Source organism: Manis pentadactyla, chromosome 11 (assembly GCF_030020395.1).
Source record: "Manis pentadactyla isolate mManPen7 chromosome 11, mManPen7.hap1, whole genome shotgun sequence".
NCBI classification, from domain to species: domain Eukaryota; kingdom Metazoa; phylum Chordata; class Mammalia; order Pholidota; family Manidae; genus Manis; species Manis pentadactyla.
Genome location: NC_080029.1, coordinates 74,266,825 through 74,282,737, shown reverse-complemented (window position 1 = coordinate 74,282,737; position 15,913 = coordinate 74,266,825). Strand labels below are relative to the sequence as shown.

The window sequence follows — 15,913 nt, the reverse complement described above, 5'->3', positions numbered from 1 at the left end:
TTCATTCTGGATTTTCAAAAACCAAACCAAAAGAAGGTCCATCTTTTGCCCCATTTTGTTAAAAAAGGACTGGTAGTGCATTTACATCTACAGAAAAAAGGGAGGCTTGCCTTGTGGATGGGATGTGCTCTTTTTCCATGCCTCTTAAGTCTTCACATCTCTTCTGTTCGGACAGTGGTCCACCTGAGGCGCTGACCCTTGGAAATACTGTCATCTACCGAGCCGTGTGCAGAAGGGCAAGAAGGTGCCACACAGTGACTCCTGGGGCATCTAGGAGCACAGTGCACTCCTCTTCATGCCAGCTGTGCTCATGCCTATGTGAATGCTCCAGTGTGTGTCAGGCTACCTCCCAGGCTTGCCCATGCCTGGGGAAGAGGCACGTAGAATGGGTACCAACAGGAAATAAGACTGAAATGTGTGTATTTCTGTTTGAAATTTATTTCTAGTGTTTTTCTCCCCCTTCTCTCTACTGCTGCCCTCAGTCTGCTTGTTGAGGCAGGTGATGATTATGATGTCAAGAGTTTTTCTTGAGCATGTTCTTGTTGACAGCAAGGTGAAGGCACCAATTTTTAAATTTATTTTAAAACACCGTATTGATCCTCCCATAAGATTTGTGAGTTGGTTGTGGGATAATCGCTAAATAAGTTATATTATGGTAAGTTTTATAAATAAGAGTTATATTAAGAAAAATGGCCATCTTTGCAAAGCAATGGGTTTATAATTTGTTCTCAGGAAATTTTAAATGCATTAGTTTAAGGCTGGGTCCTCATCTAGCCAAACCCTCTATCCTTTCTTCTCTGAAAAGCAGAGACTGCGAAGTGGAGACCTTCAGCCTGCAGTCCTCCCAGGAAAAAACTTTACAGTCTTGCCTGCTTTACCAAGTGTCAATGCCAACCCAGAGAGGGCTCCTCTGCCACAGTCGTCACCTGTCACTTCTCTGAGAAACAAATGGGGCAATGAAGTAAGTTGCATTTGCTTTTCCATAAACACAGATCGACATAATTTAAACAAGTCTTCTTCCCATTTAATAGGGCATGAAACTAGTCTGCTGAATGAGGGCATGTGCTGTACGAAGTACTGGAGTTGAGCACATCACTAATATCACAGAAAGGTAACATTTAATTGGCATCATTGCTTTGCCCATGAGAAGAAAAGAGATAACTTAATTTGCTGGAGAGAAGCTCATTCATTGTCTCAGTAAAACTTAGCTCTTTTATTCTTTTTCTTTATGTTTTAAGTTTTTCCATCAGAAGATATGAAAGGAAACTTTATCGTAATGCTAATCCTATTTCTTAGGTGTCATGTAGCACACAAGATCTTCCCATGAGCATCAAGAGTGTGATGCTGCCTGCTGCTTGATAGTGTTTTATAGATTTCACAAATAACTGAGAGAAACAAACTTTCAACACAGAGTTAAAGTATTTAATGACAAAATTAGAGTTTGCTGTACTAGGGAATCATAGAGCAGGTGTTACTTGTCTCTGAAGGAAACAAAAATCATATTTGACACCTTAGAGAACTTCTCAAGAATTGATAACCGTACAACAGACATCAGCAGTGTTACAATTCTAAAAATCAAAAGTGAAACCTATCTTTAATATCCCTTATTTAGGGCATTTGGTAAATATTTTTACATAAATGCACAACCTTTGTTAGCCACCAAAGTAGTATTAAGAGAGATTTCACTGTAATTTTAAGTCTAACACATAATCTTAATTTTTTCAGAGTTTAAAAAATGTTAACTACAGATCCTGTTAAATTTTACAAATACGTTCTTTAATATGAACATAAACCTGAATAACTGTATACTTCCTGTACACAGATATCTAATAATACTAGTGAAGGATACTACAGCTACATTCCATGAACAAGTGATAACACTGGGAAGTTTCTTTTTTTTAATGGGTTGTTGATACTATTTAAGAAGTCCTTCACAGGAATACAGTATCCCAAAAACTCATTGTAAAGTGCAGAAGGAAAATGGGCAGAAATCCAGTGTCTTCTAGCAAGCTCAACCAAATGAATTGGTCCCAAATAGGATGAGTCATTTTAGCAATTTTCTCTAGGTTAGACTGTATTCATATTTCATGTTTTATATTCATATATTGTATTGCAGCACCTTCTACAAAAGGATAGCAAAGAACTTCATGCGTGCATGTCATCACAAGGCTCCTCTGCAAGAGGTCAGGAGGTTGAGGAGGGACAGATATTGCTGTTCTGGCCTCCTTGTGTGGCAGAAGCCTGGGTGGGACTTGCACACAGTGAAGTCAAAGGGCATGGCCAGTCTGGAAGCAAATCAATAGAGGAAGCTATTAACAATTAAGATAGGCTTTCTTCTATTCCAAGCTATTGCCAAACGAGACTTTAGTCTAAAAGGATAAACAGAGAGTGAGAGAAGAGGGTAACATGTGGAATACTTAAGCAGAGTACTATCACAATTCTTCCAGGGAGGAAGAACCTCAAATTTCACAGTATGCTTATGACCTTATCCTTCACCACTGTAGACGGAGCTCCCCAAGCACTGGTACATAGTTGGCAACAAATTTTATTTTTGAGTTTGGCTAATTGTCAGGGAGTTTTAGATTCACACTTTAATTATTTATGCCAACTATCTATCTCTTAAATTAGAATCCAGTTTGGGAAGATGAAAATCTCTGTGTGTATCTGTGTTTTCTGAACTGAGGTCTACAAAGAAAACCCATGTGGAGTGATATTTTGGGCTTCTCTTAGAAATTATAAATGCTCCTAATGGTACTTACCAGGTAATTTTCCTGCTTCTTTAAGCTTTTTAGATATCAAAAGAAAAATACAAAATATAACATATAGAAAACTTAAGATAGTTTACCATATAAATTTTACAGAGAGTTTTTTCTTGAACTGTATCATCTCCCTAAGAGGATTTAGAAATTTGTCTCTGGCAAATTCCATCTCCCTTTTGACATGTACTGCCTGAGATAATGTTTTTCCCCCCAGTAGCCCAGATTTCTGTCTCCCTAGGAATACTTTATCAGGAGAACTTAAGGTATTTAAATCAGCCTAAAAATCCCAAAGTCATCTTATGCTGCTATGTAAGAGGCTACAATACACATGGACTCAGTTGGCTCAATGGGTAGGAACAGAAAGGGGTCCTGAAGATTCAGGCGGCTTACAAATCAGTGCATTGCAGCGGGAGGCTGAGAATGTGTCTGTGACGGGGCAGCTGCCTCCCGGTTCACTGAAGACAAAGCACGGCTTTTTTTTGTTTAGCATTTTAACCCTCTCAGAAACAAACCTCCCAGACAAGAAACTAAAGGCCATTTCCCAAGGCCAATTGTAAGAGCATTTCTAAAACAGGCAAGACTTTGTGAAAATAAAAGAAGGAACAATTTAAATGTAGTATCTTTTCACATTATCATTTTCACAGACTTTTATCTGGACAAATCAATTCTTGATAAAGATTCAAGCTCTTTTCACTATCAGCTGCCCTAGTTTGGGACAATGGTAAGAGACAAATGTCCACGAATGCACAGAGGTTTTTTAAAATAGGCTTTTCCTTAGGTCATTAATCTCAATTTTCTATCCTGCATATAATTCCAAATAATCAGTCTGGAAACAAGTAACAGAAGTATTTAAACTGCAGTTCAGAGAGGAGATTTCTGTCTGTAATTCTGATTTGTTTTTTTTGAATGCTGGTGATGGCTCATGCAAAAGATGACTACATAAAAAGCAAATTGGAGACTACTGTTTGCCCTGATAAATCTAATTGTTTCCCATAATACAAACTTATGTCTCAGGATATAGAATCTGAACCTTCAAATTAACAGTAGCTATGAGACTGAGAGAAATCAATCACTGCCAGACTTTAATTTCCATCTAGGAACAATCTGATGTCAACACATTAAAATGTCTTCCTGCTTCATCTCTGGAAAAAAAAACACATGTTGCCAGTTTAGACCCAGCTCAGTATATCATCTGGTCCAAATTTCATATTCAAACCAACCAACAAATAACAACAAAAAAAAAACATAAAAAACAGGAACACACACACACACACACAAACACACACAGCAGAAAAAAACAGAACGAAAATGCAGCTGATGCTATTGCAGCATTTCTTAGCAAGATCATTAACGAAAGGTACAAACACAACATTTTTTCTTTCATATTAACATTTGAAAAGGAAAAACAAAAAACTGAAATGTCCACATGTTGGAAAAAGAGAAGCAAGCGGTGGTCCTGAATTCTTGTAAAACCTGCTCAACAAACTCTTCCATTTCTCTTCAGAGGGTCACCAGGACAGGCAGTTCTCTCAGCACTTGTGCTTCATGGCCAGCTAGGGAGAGAGAGGGATGACATAAGTGGGGCATTGTTAGCAGTGGGGAGCATATTTGCTCTGCTGCTCCCTCCCCAGATCCACAAACAGAAGCAGCCCAAGATTCTTGCTGCGGCAGATCACCATACCATCCAGCAGCACCCAGCAAATGTACATTTTCCCAGAGCCCAGTGAGCGTGGCCTTTGCTTCCTGTCCTTACAGGAGCTGTGCTGGTGTATGCATTTGAGGGAGTCAGGGCTATGGGGTGTCCTTCATGCAGCTGAAGCAGTTGGTGGAAAAGCCAGGGCGCAGGCAGAACGAGGCACCCACCCTAGAACAGGTGGGAGGTCTCTGGGCTCCCAGGTTCCTAGTTATCCAGGAAAACCAACACTCCTCAAATGTAAGTATTTACTGACATCTCATCAAGTATTAAAAATCGTCAACTGTAGAGAAACAACTGCACTAAGCCACTCAATGTCCAGCCTGGGCACTGACCAAATCCAAAGCACTGGATGGTTAAATTGGTTCTGACTCCAGCTGAACCACAGACAGGATCAGGATCCACTCCTTGATTTGCTACCCCTCCCACTGCTATTTGAGAAATGTGGTTTATAGAAATGTTAGATCCTTATTCTTGGGAACACCCAATACCACTGCATCATTTACTAGCCTCCCCCAAGCCTGCCAGAGCCTATGACGATATATTTAAGGAAATGTAAGCAGGTATAGGAAATAAAATTAAATCTGACTTTGTGTTTCTTAGCTAGATCCTTTCCAAAGGGGCCCATACAATGATGTGAACTGGGAGGCACAGCTGAGACTGAATTGTAATTCTTCTTGTGTCCAGAATCTGATATTAGGGATTAATCCCTAGGATTGAGACTGGGGGTTTGGGGCTGGGTTCTGCAATTTAGAATGTCTCTGAGCAAACAGCAGGTGATTCTCTCCAGGCAGTAACTTGTAGAAAGCTCTGTCATCTGCATTATGACTGGGTTCTTGGCCCTTGAAGAATTAGCAAGGGGCCACCCTCTGATTCTACACAGCAGTGCTGTGCATCCTCCTGGAAGACATCAATGATCTGTTTCTCCAGCATAACCCAGGGCAGTCTGACACTCCATTCCCCCTTCTTGATGTCTTCAACAAAGAAGTTATAACTCTTGTGCTGCCATGTCAGCCAGGCCAGCTGCCAAAGCAGCAAACCCAGGTGGGGTCAGCATGTGATGGAGAGAGCACGACAATGTCTGTGATCCCTGAGTGTGCCCAGGCTGTTGTGCTACATATTGGGGGCTTTGCCAAGAAGGGTGGAGGTGGCTAATAACTCCTGACCTTGAAGAATTTATAGTCCAGGAAAGCCTGGTGAGTGGAAATGGCAGAGCCAGGGCTCTCTCTCAGATCTGTCCCAGTCCCCAGCTACACTGAACCCCTCGGTTGTGTGGCCTCCACTTCTTGCTCTGTCTCTAGCTTTTATACATTATTTGGCAACGCAGACCATTCAAATCAACACAGAACTGGTAAGTGTTGTGCATAATGAATACCAACTGTAAATATTTAATCAGTGCTGTTGTCCTGTTACTCACTGAACTGTTAACCGCCAGCTAATGGTCTTGAGTCAGTTCGCCCACAGTCATTAATCTTCAGCGGCGATGGCCTCACTGGAGGCCTGGTCGCCGTGAAGGTGAGTCTGGAACGGTGCCGCGGGAGCCCCAGCCAGGTGGGGCCGCAGCCAGCTGAGCTTTGCAGAAATGCAGCTAGATCGGACATTTTGCTATTTGGGATATTTTTGTAGAAAGCGGCATCATTTCCTCATTTCCACACTACCTAGTTTTCAAAATTCCCCAGGAGCTGGGAGCTGTAGAACACGGAAGGCAGGGTGCTTTTGCTTCCCTGCTACAGACCTGCCATGTGACCGGAAGTGCTAAAGTCACAACTGCTGTGTGCCTCAGTGTCCTCACATCTATAAATACCATCTCAACACAAATGCTTATGGATCAACTTAGATGTCAGAGCTCCTATGTAGGAGTTTAATGTTTCCTTTTCATATGTTTTATTTTTTTAATATCTCATAGAAAGCTTTCTCTTTCAAAGCTGTGTAGACCACTCCATCTAAATAACAACAATACTAATACATCATGACTCATACGGGGGGGATTCTTCAAGAGGCCTGGACTGGCTCAGAGACCCAGAGGAAGCAGGTGACTGTAGTAGGGACAGAGGCAGCATTCCCTGCTAGTGAGGGAAATGCCACTTACCACTCCCTCCTCCACAAACGGGAGCTTGTGCAAAACGGCAGGCCACTGTCCCTTTCTGCGATAAATGTCACCTGAAGATGCCTCAGTGTCAGTGCCTCTCTGTCCCACTGGCTTGCGGCCTGGGCTGGGCATCAAAGTGCTGTGCACACAGCCGTAGGGTGCTTTTCGGGGTAGGGGAAAGTGAACAGATCTGTTCTGTGGCTGAGTTGCACTTTCCTCAGAACTGAAACTGTGCCAAGCCCACAGCTCAGGAAAGAACCACATTTCCTCAAGCCAGGCTTACTGGAGCTGGGGGGAATGGGGTGTAAGAGCAGTTTCCATCTGCTCCACAGGAGCAAAGCTCCATTTGCACCCGAGCTTGATGGCAGGGTTGCGCAAAGGTGACCCACTTACTCATGTACCTGGGTCATTTCAAGAATCCGGGAAAAAGTTAGAAAGCCTGGAATCCTTTTTCCTGCATTCTAGAAAGGTGTGCCATTACCCTCAGGCTGGGGTTGCATGCCTTCAGTCAGCCAGAGAGTGTGGAAGAACTGTTGCCTGGAATTGTCTCTGCTCAGCGTGCAAGTATATGCACTGTGCCTTGACTTGTAAACACAGTCCACTCTCTGTGAACCAACACAGCCATGTTTGTCTGGGGAGGGGTTGTGGTGGTGTGGAAGGCCTGGGTTCTAGCCCTGAACTCTGTTTACCAGCAGGCCTGGCAGGGGCTTTGCCAGAGAAAGGGCATCTTCATGGCCAGCCCACTTCAGTGGGTTCAGATGAGGAGTCCTAGTCCTCAGGAAAGCAGCCACACCTTATCTAAGGAGGTCGGTCTCTTCGTTAGGAATACTGCCAATGCTGGTGATTCATAAGCGCACATCCCATTTTTAGGAAACTGTGTCTGCCTTTGACAAGGTCTCTCTCACATTCCCTCAGACGCACCAACAGACACTAGCAGCCCTGCCCCTTCCCCCTTAGAACACCTACCAAGGGGAAACCAAAATAAGGGCAGACTGCCCCCACCTTGTCCATTTCTGTTGAAAATATGTACCTGGCTGGCACCAACCTTCCCAGTGGTCAAAGCCATGTTCCTTTGCTGGAGGCCTAAATGAGCTCCTGTTTCTAGGGCTGCTCCATGTTTGGAAAGTATCAGCATTTAGCAGGAGGCCTTCGCACCCGACTTTGGAGGACACAAAATCTCCACCTCCAGTCCCTCCTACACCTGGGTTGGGATCCTCAATCACTGTTCTCTACCCTGCCCAGTGCTCATTATGGGACTGAACAGGGCAGGCTCAGCAGAATCGTTTTTATGGAAATGATTATAATATTAATTTAGATTTATATGTACCAGGCACTATGATGATTTATTTGTAGGTGTGAATTTATTCAATTTTCTCAACACCCTAGGAATTAGTTACTGTTATTAGTTAGCCCTATTTGCTGATGAGGAAATGGTGGCTTAGAGAAATTACGCACTTGCCTAAGGTCACTGAGATGGTAAATTAAATACCATGTTAAGTACCACATCACCCTGCCTTCCCAACTACCCAGCAAACTCGGCTGCAGTTTCAGGGAAACGGGCAACCAGGGCCATCTGGTTAGGTTATCCAACTCAGTGTTTGCACAGCCTCCCCTGAGGGGCACGCCTAATGGACGACCCCCGGGTTTTGTCTACTTCACCTTAGGAAGACCTATTACACAGACTTCCTTGGTAACCTGGTTCATGGTTTAGTCATTAACCTAACCTCTTGTTTTAGCAGAATGTTATCAGTGTGCTGTTGAATGCTCTATCCTGTGTGGCTCAGACACGAAGGAGAATTGCCTGCATTACCTGCCTGCCCAGATGGAAGACAATTTAAAAATTATTCCTTAGGCTGCTCTTCCCCTCAGTCAACACTTTAAGTGTTTCTCAAGACATCCACTGCCCATCACCCATTTGAATCACTCACGTTGTTGTTATAAATGAAGCTGGGGTCGGGGGTGGTAATTCTAGCATTTCCATTTCATCATTATTTCTGTATCATGAAAGCCGGAGGAGGGAAGGGATGAGGGGAACCTTAAATCTGAGCTCGCTCCCTCTACAACGACCACAGCCAGCATGGCGCTGGCCACCAGTCGGGCTGCCTGCCAGATCTGGCCAGTTCTCCTCCAGGGAGCCCCGACCGGGCCCGAGGCAGCAAGTGCAGCAAGACCCTGTCCAACAGAGAACTGATGACACAGCGAGACAGGTCTGCAGCGGGGATGCGGGAAGGGAAGGCAGGAAGCATGCGTTTGGATCGGGATCCACTGCTGGGCCAGCGTGAGCCTCTGGAGGGGCCAGCTTGGCTCAGCTGGGGAGGTTTTTCTAGTTACTTTTCAGGTTGTCCATTCTTGTTTCCTCAGAGGAAGTGGGCTTTTTTGTTAAAACAAACTAATTTTTTCCCCCAAAGGTCACCTGAAAAGCGTATCTGAAGGGCCAGATCATGAGTCTGAGGTGCCAACAGTTATCAGCAGAAATTGTTTCTGGAAACCTAAATTTGAATCACCAGCCAGAAAAGAACTGCCCTTTGATCCGAAGCATAGGAACAGTAATAAATCCTCTTTATCACCTGACCAACAGGGCCTCTCTTTCCTTTGCTGTGTGACTGCCTCCAATAGCTGGCTGCCAATAAAAATTCCCCCTTCCCGCCCTGAAAGGCGCCTTCTGAGCGAGTGGGTGTGCTGTGTTCACCCACGGTTACCTGGAAACACTCCTCTCTGCCTGTCTGGAGGCAGGTGGGAGATGAGCAGGCAGCTCCCAGAGTCAGCGTAGCCTCAGAGGCCCGAGGCCCCTCGAGGAGGTGAGAGGAGCTCTGAGGGACCAGAGTTTGCTTTTCGTATGGTGGAGAGATAAGAACTCAGGATGCTGGGCTCACGACTGGGAAAGGAGGGCAAGGAAAAGCAAGCATGAGCGGCCCGAAGTCCTTTTTCAAGCACTGGCCCAGAGAGGAGGGATATTCTTAGCCCTGACCCTCCCCCCACCCCTTTCCATCCTGTTCCCTGAAACTTGAGCCCTAAACTTCTGAGCAGAAACTAAAGATGGTCCCCACTGCCCAAAGATGCAAGGACAGAGACAGGAATAAAGACACCAGAAAGGAGAAACAGGTCCAAGAAGAGATCTTTAACGGCTCTGGTACTTACTAAGTAGCAGATAGAAATTGTATAAAAGGGCCAATTTCTTTTATTTTGTATTTCTCATCATGGGAAACACACTGAAATAAAGTCCTTGGCACTGAATTTCCCTGACAACCCAGAGCCAAGACCTCTGCCCTTTGGCAGGACCCACCTTGTGTGCAGTTTCCGCAAACTGCTGGGCGCTGTTTTTCATGTCCTCCGTCTTCTCCTCCGCCCGGCCTAACCTCTCCCCGCGCTCATTCAAGGCCTGGCTCGCTTTCTGGACGGCGCTGGTCACGCTGTCGGCCGCTGAATGGAGGATGCTGTTTCCTGAGGAAGCACAGCAAGAGCATCAGAAGCTGCCCAGCCGCTTTACAGGCACAGACCCCTGCTGGGTGCGAGCACCCTGCCCGAGTGAGGCGGCTCACTGTAGAAAGGTCTTGAGCGTCTAGGAAATGAGTCAATGTTTCTTCTGATTTGGTCCAACTGATGCCCTTGTAGAAAGAAAACCCACTGACTGCAGGACTTGGGCAAATGCTAAAGGCCCATCTCACACCTCCCTCGCCGCACAGCACCCATGTCCATTCCAGCAGCATTCAGTTTGGGGAGGCCCAAAGGACACGGTCCATCTGGATTTCAGACTTGGCTTAACAAAGGTAAAAGGAAATCCTGACAAGCTCATAGGTTTGGGCAGCTTAATGAGAGTATCTCGATCTTCTGTGCCTTTCCTCTTGACTGCGGTTTGGGTATGTAACCACCAGAGAACCAGGGGCACAAGATTTTCCCAGACACAATGCCTTGTATTCCTTTCTACTGTTCCCTCTACCCCTATATGTATGCCATCGGCCTCAAAACTCAGAGGAGATGGACTGGCTCCCAGCGTTGGATCCGATCCATGGCTTGGTTGGTTGGGCCACCTCGCCTCTCATTTCTAGTGTATGAAATGTGGGGCCTCAGCACTGCACTTAGCCAGCAGGCAGAGAACAGTGACAGAAACCGGCCCTTGAAGAAACTTAGTACTCCCAGATTCAGCAGTGATGATGTGAGAAAGCTGAAATCCATCACATTTCAAAGGGTTATATCCCTGACAACCCATTTGCCAGGCCTGGAAAACAGAATTCAACAGTGAAGAACTGGCAGATGCATAACCCACTGAGAACTAGCAACTTTCAGTTAAAACCAAAGGAAATTTATTGCTGCGTTTTGTTACATTGAGTGGAAGATAGTTAATGGCATTTTTATGTACAGTTTTATGTCTTTTAATACATTTATTACATCATTTAACTGTACTTGGGATAGATACATCTAACTACAGACAGCTTTTAATAGAAATGTAACTTCCTCTGGTCTCAGCTGCAAAGGCTTGCTAATTTTTTCTCTGTGGGAACCATCTCTGGTTTGTAGAGAAGGACCTCAGACAAAGAAAGTACCTGGCCCAGAGGAAACATTTTGTAAATTGTTACCCATTTTTCTTCTGTAGAGGTAGATTTCAAGAGCTTTCACCATGTACTAAGGGGAGGAGAATGGGATTAATTTAGCATAACTCAGTTGCATCAAGTACTATGTGAGCCAAGGTAAATCAGCCCAGATTAATAGGTACCAGAGGAGAGGAGGCTCTGGAGAGACCTGGCTGAATAGAAGGTCTGGGTCTTCAGGACAAAGACAGGAGGAGAAATCCTGGGCCCTCCTTGCTTTCACACCATACTCATGACTATGATGATAGCCTATCACTACTGCCTAACATCTGAATTACATTTTGAAATCATAAAGCACCTTCACAAATATCTCATTTGGCTGCCCAAAAGTGCTACTGAGAAGACAGAGACTAGTTGAGGTTAAGTGGCTTACACATTATTGTGTCACCAGGGAAGTGACATGGCAGCACTGGAAGCTGGTTTCCAATGACTTTTCCTTATTCTGTACTTTCTTCTTTGCAGACAGTGTTGGTCGTGGGAAGCATTCACTATGTCAGAATTGTGAGCAGAAAAGCATAGATGGGGTTTGAAAGCTTCTTTTCCAAGGTAACGCCTGGCTGTTTCTGTACTCAGGGCGATGCTCTTGGTGAATGAAGAGTTATTGCCCATACTGCACTGCCGTCAGGTGCTCTCAGGAAGGACGAGGCTGACCAGGTGGGATGGAGACACAGGAAAGGGCTGGAAGGTGCAGGGGCAGGGAGGGCACAAGGAAATCTCCCATTCCGCTTCCTTCAACGTGCCCACGGCTGAGCCACCAGAGGCTGGGGAAAAGATGGGGCAGGGAATCTGTGACTTTGCAGCCAGGAATAGCTGCCTTTAACCAAAGAAATTTTACAATTGCTGTCATAGAATTAAGAACCAGGACTTCTCTTCTTTCTGCAATGGAATTGACCCTCATGATGTCCTCCAAATTAGACACATTTGTGTTTCTGGAATGAACCAGCTATGTGTCAGCCATATAGCTGACATGACTTCTTTAAAGTTAATGTTGTATTGACATGTTAGGGAACACTGTGTCCAGCTTTATATGATATGGTTTAACCAACAATCATTACAACTAAAAGAGAACCAAATGCTGTCTCCACTATTCAAAAATGATACTGCTGAGCACTATCGACAGAGAACCACCTTCAGTTATTTTCAGGCATGAGGATGAATGTGAACAAATCTCATTGCCTCAGTTGAAAGGACTTCTGTTTTCAATTCTCCCCATATTTCAGGCACAGTCAAGTCCAATCACCTTTATCAAACTTCAGGTCAATTCTGTTTTCTCCTTCCTCTCAACTTGAGAAGAACTGTCTGTATCTTTCTTGGACGCCTAGTGACAGCCATGGGCGATTCCTCTGCCTCATCTCTGCGCCGCACATGCCATGGCTTCCCAGCTGGATCATAAATTCCCTGAGGGTACCGTTTCGCTCTGCTGACCTTTCCTAAATCTTGAGTCTTTCTCCTCTTGACATGGGTCTCCTGCCTGCTTGCTTTCCTCTGAGATCCTCTTGCTGGTGCTGTAATTCCAGCACTCTGCACGTTGGCCCTCTTCTCTTTCTCATTCTGCAGACTCCCTGGGACAGTTTTACTCAGCTCATGGTTTTAAGGTCCAAAGTTTTATCTTTCCTCAGGTTGTGCTGCTGAGCTCCAGATCTGTGTTTTCTTCCTGGTCAAATCCATGTGAGTGACCCAGTCATCTTGACTTCATATGTCTAAACCTATCTCCATTAGCTTTCTCTTCACATTTGTTTTTCCTCTGGGGTCTTCTGCTCAGCAAACGGCCCACTATCTGCCCAGCCCCTTAATTCAGCAATCTGGGTCTAGTCCAGACTCTTTCCTCACTTTTACCCCCCACAACCAGAGCTCATGCCTATCCAGCTTCTACCCTCCACCCTCTTTACCATTTTTGTTGTCTGTTGATCCAGTCCCTTTCGCTCTCGGAATTACAGCAACATTCTGTCTGTCTCCACACTTCACTGGCCCATCCTCCACATTTGAGTAGTAAACCTTTTAAGAGGCTAATCTGTTACCACCTCCCCACTGCTTCCAAGATAAAATTGAGACTTCTGCCCTCTGTCTCTCTCAGAACCCCGTCCCTTTCCCCTCCTAGCCAGCATTCTCTAATCCCACGCTTTGCCCAGTTACCTAAATTCTCACAAATGTGTCATGTTTCTTTTACCTTTATGCCTCCATACTTGCTTCTCCCTCTGCCTGTAACTGCTTGAAATCCTTCCCGTCTCAGCCTTCCCACTCCAGACCCCTTTCCTAGGAAGACTTGCCATGTCCAGTCCACCCTCCACCCTGATTGCCCCAGACACATGCATGCTCTTGTATCTACTTCAAATGGTGCATTTATTTTCCTGGATTTATAGTGTGGGTTCCTTGGGGGCAGAGACTGTGCTTGGCTCACTTCTTTATTCCCAACCCATAGCACACGGGAAATGTTGCCTTGGAGGCAGGAAGTACATATCCTCCCTCTTATGCTTTCTTCATGACTTAACAGAGGGTCGGACACCTAACTGATGGTGTTACATGATCTAACTAGGTCCTGACATTCTAAATATGCCAAACAGCTAAAGGTTTAGTCTGTGCCTAATGAAGTTAACTATCTCATCTAAAGATTGTGCCAGGACTTTGATAATTAAATTGACAACAAAATGCAAAAAGGGGAATGCTTTTGATATAGTAAAAGTAAAAGGGGAGTTTATAAAAAAAATTTGTTGTTATAAGCCTTAAACAATTCACTGTAAGGTATAAAAATAACAAGTCAAATAGTTGAATAAATCCAATGCAAAAATAACAGTTGCCTTAGAACACCTTCTGTGTTCTAGGCACTTAACTAAAGTTTGCTCCTAGCAACCACCTATGTGATAGGCATCCATAATCCCATTTTTACAGATGGGAGCACTAATGTACAGAGAAGGGGTTCACAGTGTGCCAAGGATCACACAGTAATTGAATAGCTGAGCCAGGTTTGAATCCAGGAGCCCGGCTCCAGAGCCAGTTCTCTTACTTACTGTGCTATGCTGGCTCTCATGGGAATTTTCTTGTACTGAGATTAATGACACAGCCTGCATTAACCATATAGAATAAAGACCTAATGTGTTTCTTAAAATTCCAGTATAAATCAAAACATCCTGTTATTACTGTAAGTCAAAAAAACTTATTGTAGAAAATTCAGAATACACATTACTATAAAAAGGCAATAATATCATGTAATATTCAATTACTTAGAGATAACCACAATTTACATTTATGGTACATTTTATTCTAGTAATTTTTCCGTATATGCTTTTCTAAAACAATGGGTGAGGTCATACTGTATATATTTATTTCTATGCCCTATTGTGGGTACCTTCCCATGTCCTGAAAAGTTCTTTGAAAATACTGTTTAGAATAGCTGCATAATACTATTGTAATCTATTCAGTTATTTCCCTTTTAGATATTGGGTTGTGTTTTCAAAGGTTTTAGTTTTTAAAATGAGGCTGCAGTTACTTCCTGCATTGACACATACACACAATCTTTGCTCACATCTGATAATTCCTAGAAATGAAACTGCTGATTCAAAGGACAATACATATTTTAGAGGCTCTTGATGCATATTGAAAATTGCTTCCCTGAAAGATTCATTCAACCCTTAAAACTATTCATCTGAGTGCATACTCTGCACGAGGCACTGTTTGACACAGTGAACAGAATGATTTTGAGGGAGTTATTTAACTTACCTCATCTTCAATGTCCTCATCTGTAAAATGAGGATTATGCCATCCACCTCATGTGGCTGTAGTGGAAGTGAAGATAAAGATGTATACAAAGCGTTTATAGATGCTCAATGGATATCTGTCCCTCATATCTCTAAGACTGTATCTGCTCTCTAGGAATTTTGGAAAAATGGAACAATCCCACCCAGTTCCATTGCACATTTTCTCTTCTCTCTTCTCTTGGGTCTAAGTGTCTTGAGGCTCACAGAAAATACTTCTTACATATCTTCTTATACCTGCTCAGTGTGTTGCTCATACTCATTAAATCAAGGCATGCTTTGTAAATAGGATGCCTAACTCAAAAGTTGGGGTGCATCATATTATGCTAAGTCTGGAACTAAAATAGTCTCCTAAGGCAGGTAAAACAGTAATTCTCTCTAAATAGACAGGAAGCATATTAATACTCAAATTTATTCAAGCAGTCTGAGAAAAGGCTGGCAACCACAGCAAATAAAGTCAACTACCTTTTGAATTACAGTCTCTGGAGAGTAGAGCAGAGACCAGTCTTACTTCATCGATGCTGCATTCACATCAGTTCCACTCGATATGTGCTTTTAAAAATATATGAAGTGATTGGAAGATTTTACTGAGATAAAGCTATAACTTGAGAGCAACTTTAGATAAAGCTGTAACATCATATTCAATCACTGTTTGGAGACACAATTAAAAGGCATTTAAATGTACAGGAAAATGAGGGAAAATAAGGTATATTGAAAAGTGACAATAGAAGAGAAGGAAGAGGAGGAAAGATTTAAAAAAACCCACAAAACACTCCAATGGCTCAAATATCAACATAATTTAATTATATTGTCTTAAACTTCAGGTTGTATCTTGGTAATCAAAATTCCTAATTCCAGATTTAGTAAAGAAGCAGTTTAAATTGAATTTTGAGCAGCTACTTCCTATATCAAATACATGTATAGATATTTCAAATGTAAAATACTTATTTTGTTTAGAAAAAAGCAGGAAAATCATCTAGGAAATAAATAATCAGTAAATATATGCTAGTCTATACTCTGTGCTGAGTAAATATGCT

The 15,913-nt window shown here is 43.4% G+C and overlaps 1 protein-coding gene across 5 annotated transcripts in view; it reads right to left on the bottom strand.

Moving 5' to 3' along the window:
* Window positions 1-1,408: 1,408 nt before the first annotated feature.
* The window catches only part of STXBP6 (syntaxin binding protein 6), a 267,567-nt gene continuing 253,062 nt past the window's right edge, over window positions 1,409-15,913 (bottom strand). For all 5 annotated transcript variants that reach the window (XM_036884554.2, XM_036884555.2, XM_057488532.1 and 2 more), the window contains 2 exons: window positions 9,825-9,982; window positions 1,409-4,312 (listed from right to left, as the gene is read on the bottom strand). In XM_036884554.2, coding sequence (XP_036740449.2) covers window positions 4,289-4,312; window positions 9,825-9,982 — 182 coding nt within the window. In that variant the 3' untranslated portion in view covers window positions 1,409-4,288. The remainder of the gene's footprint in view (window positions 4,313-9,824; window positions 9,983-15,913) is intronic.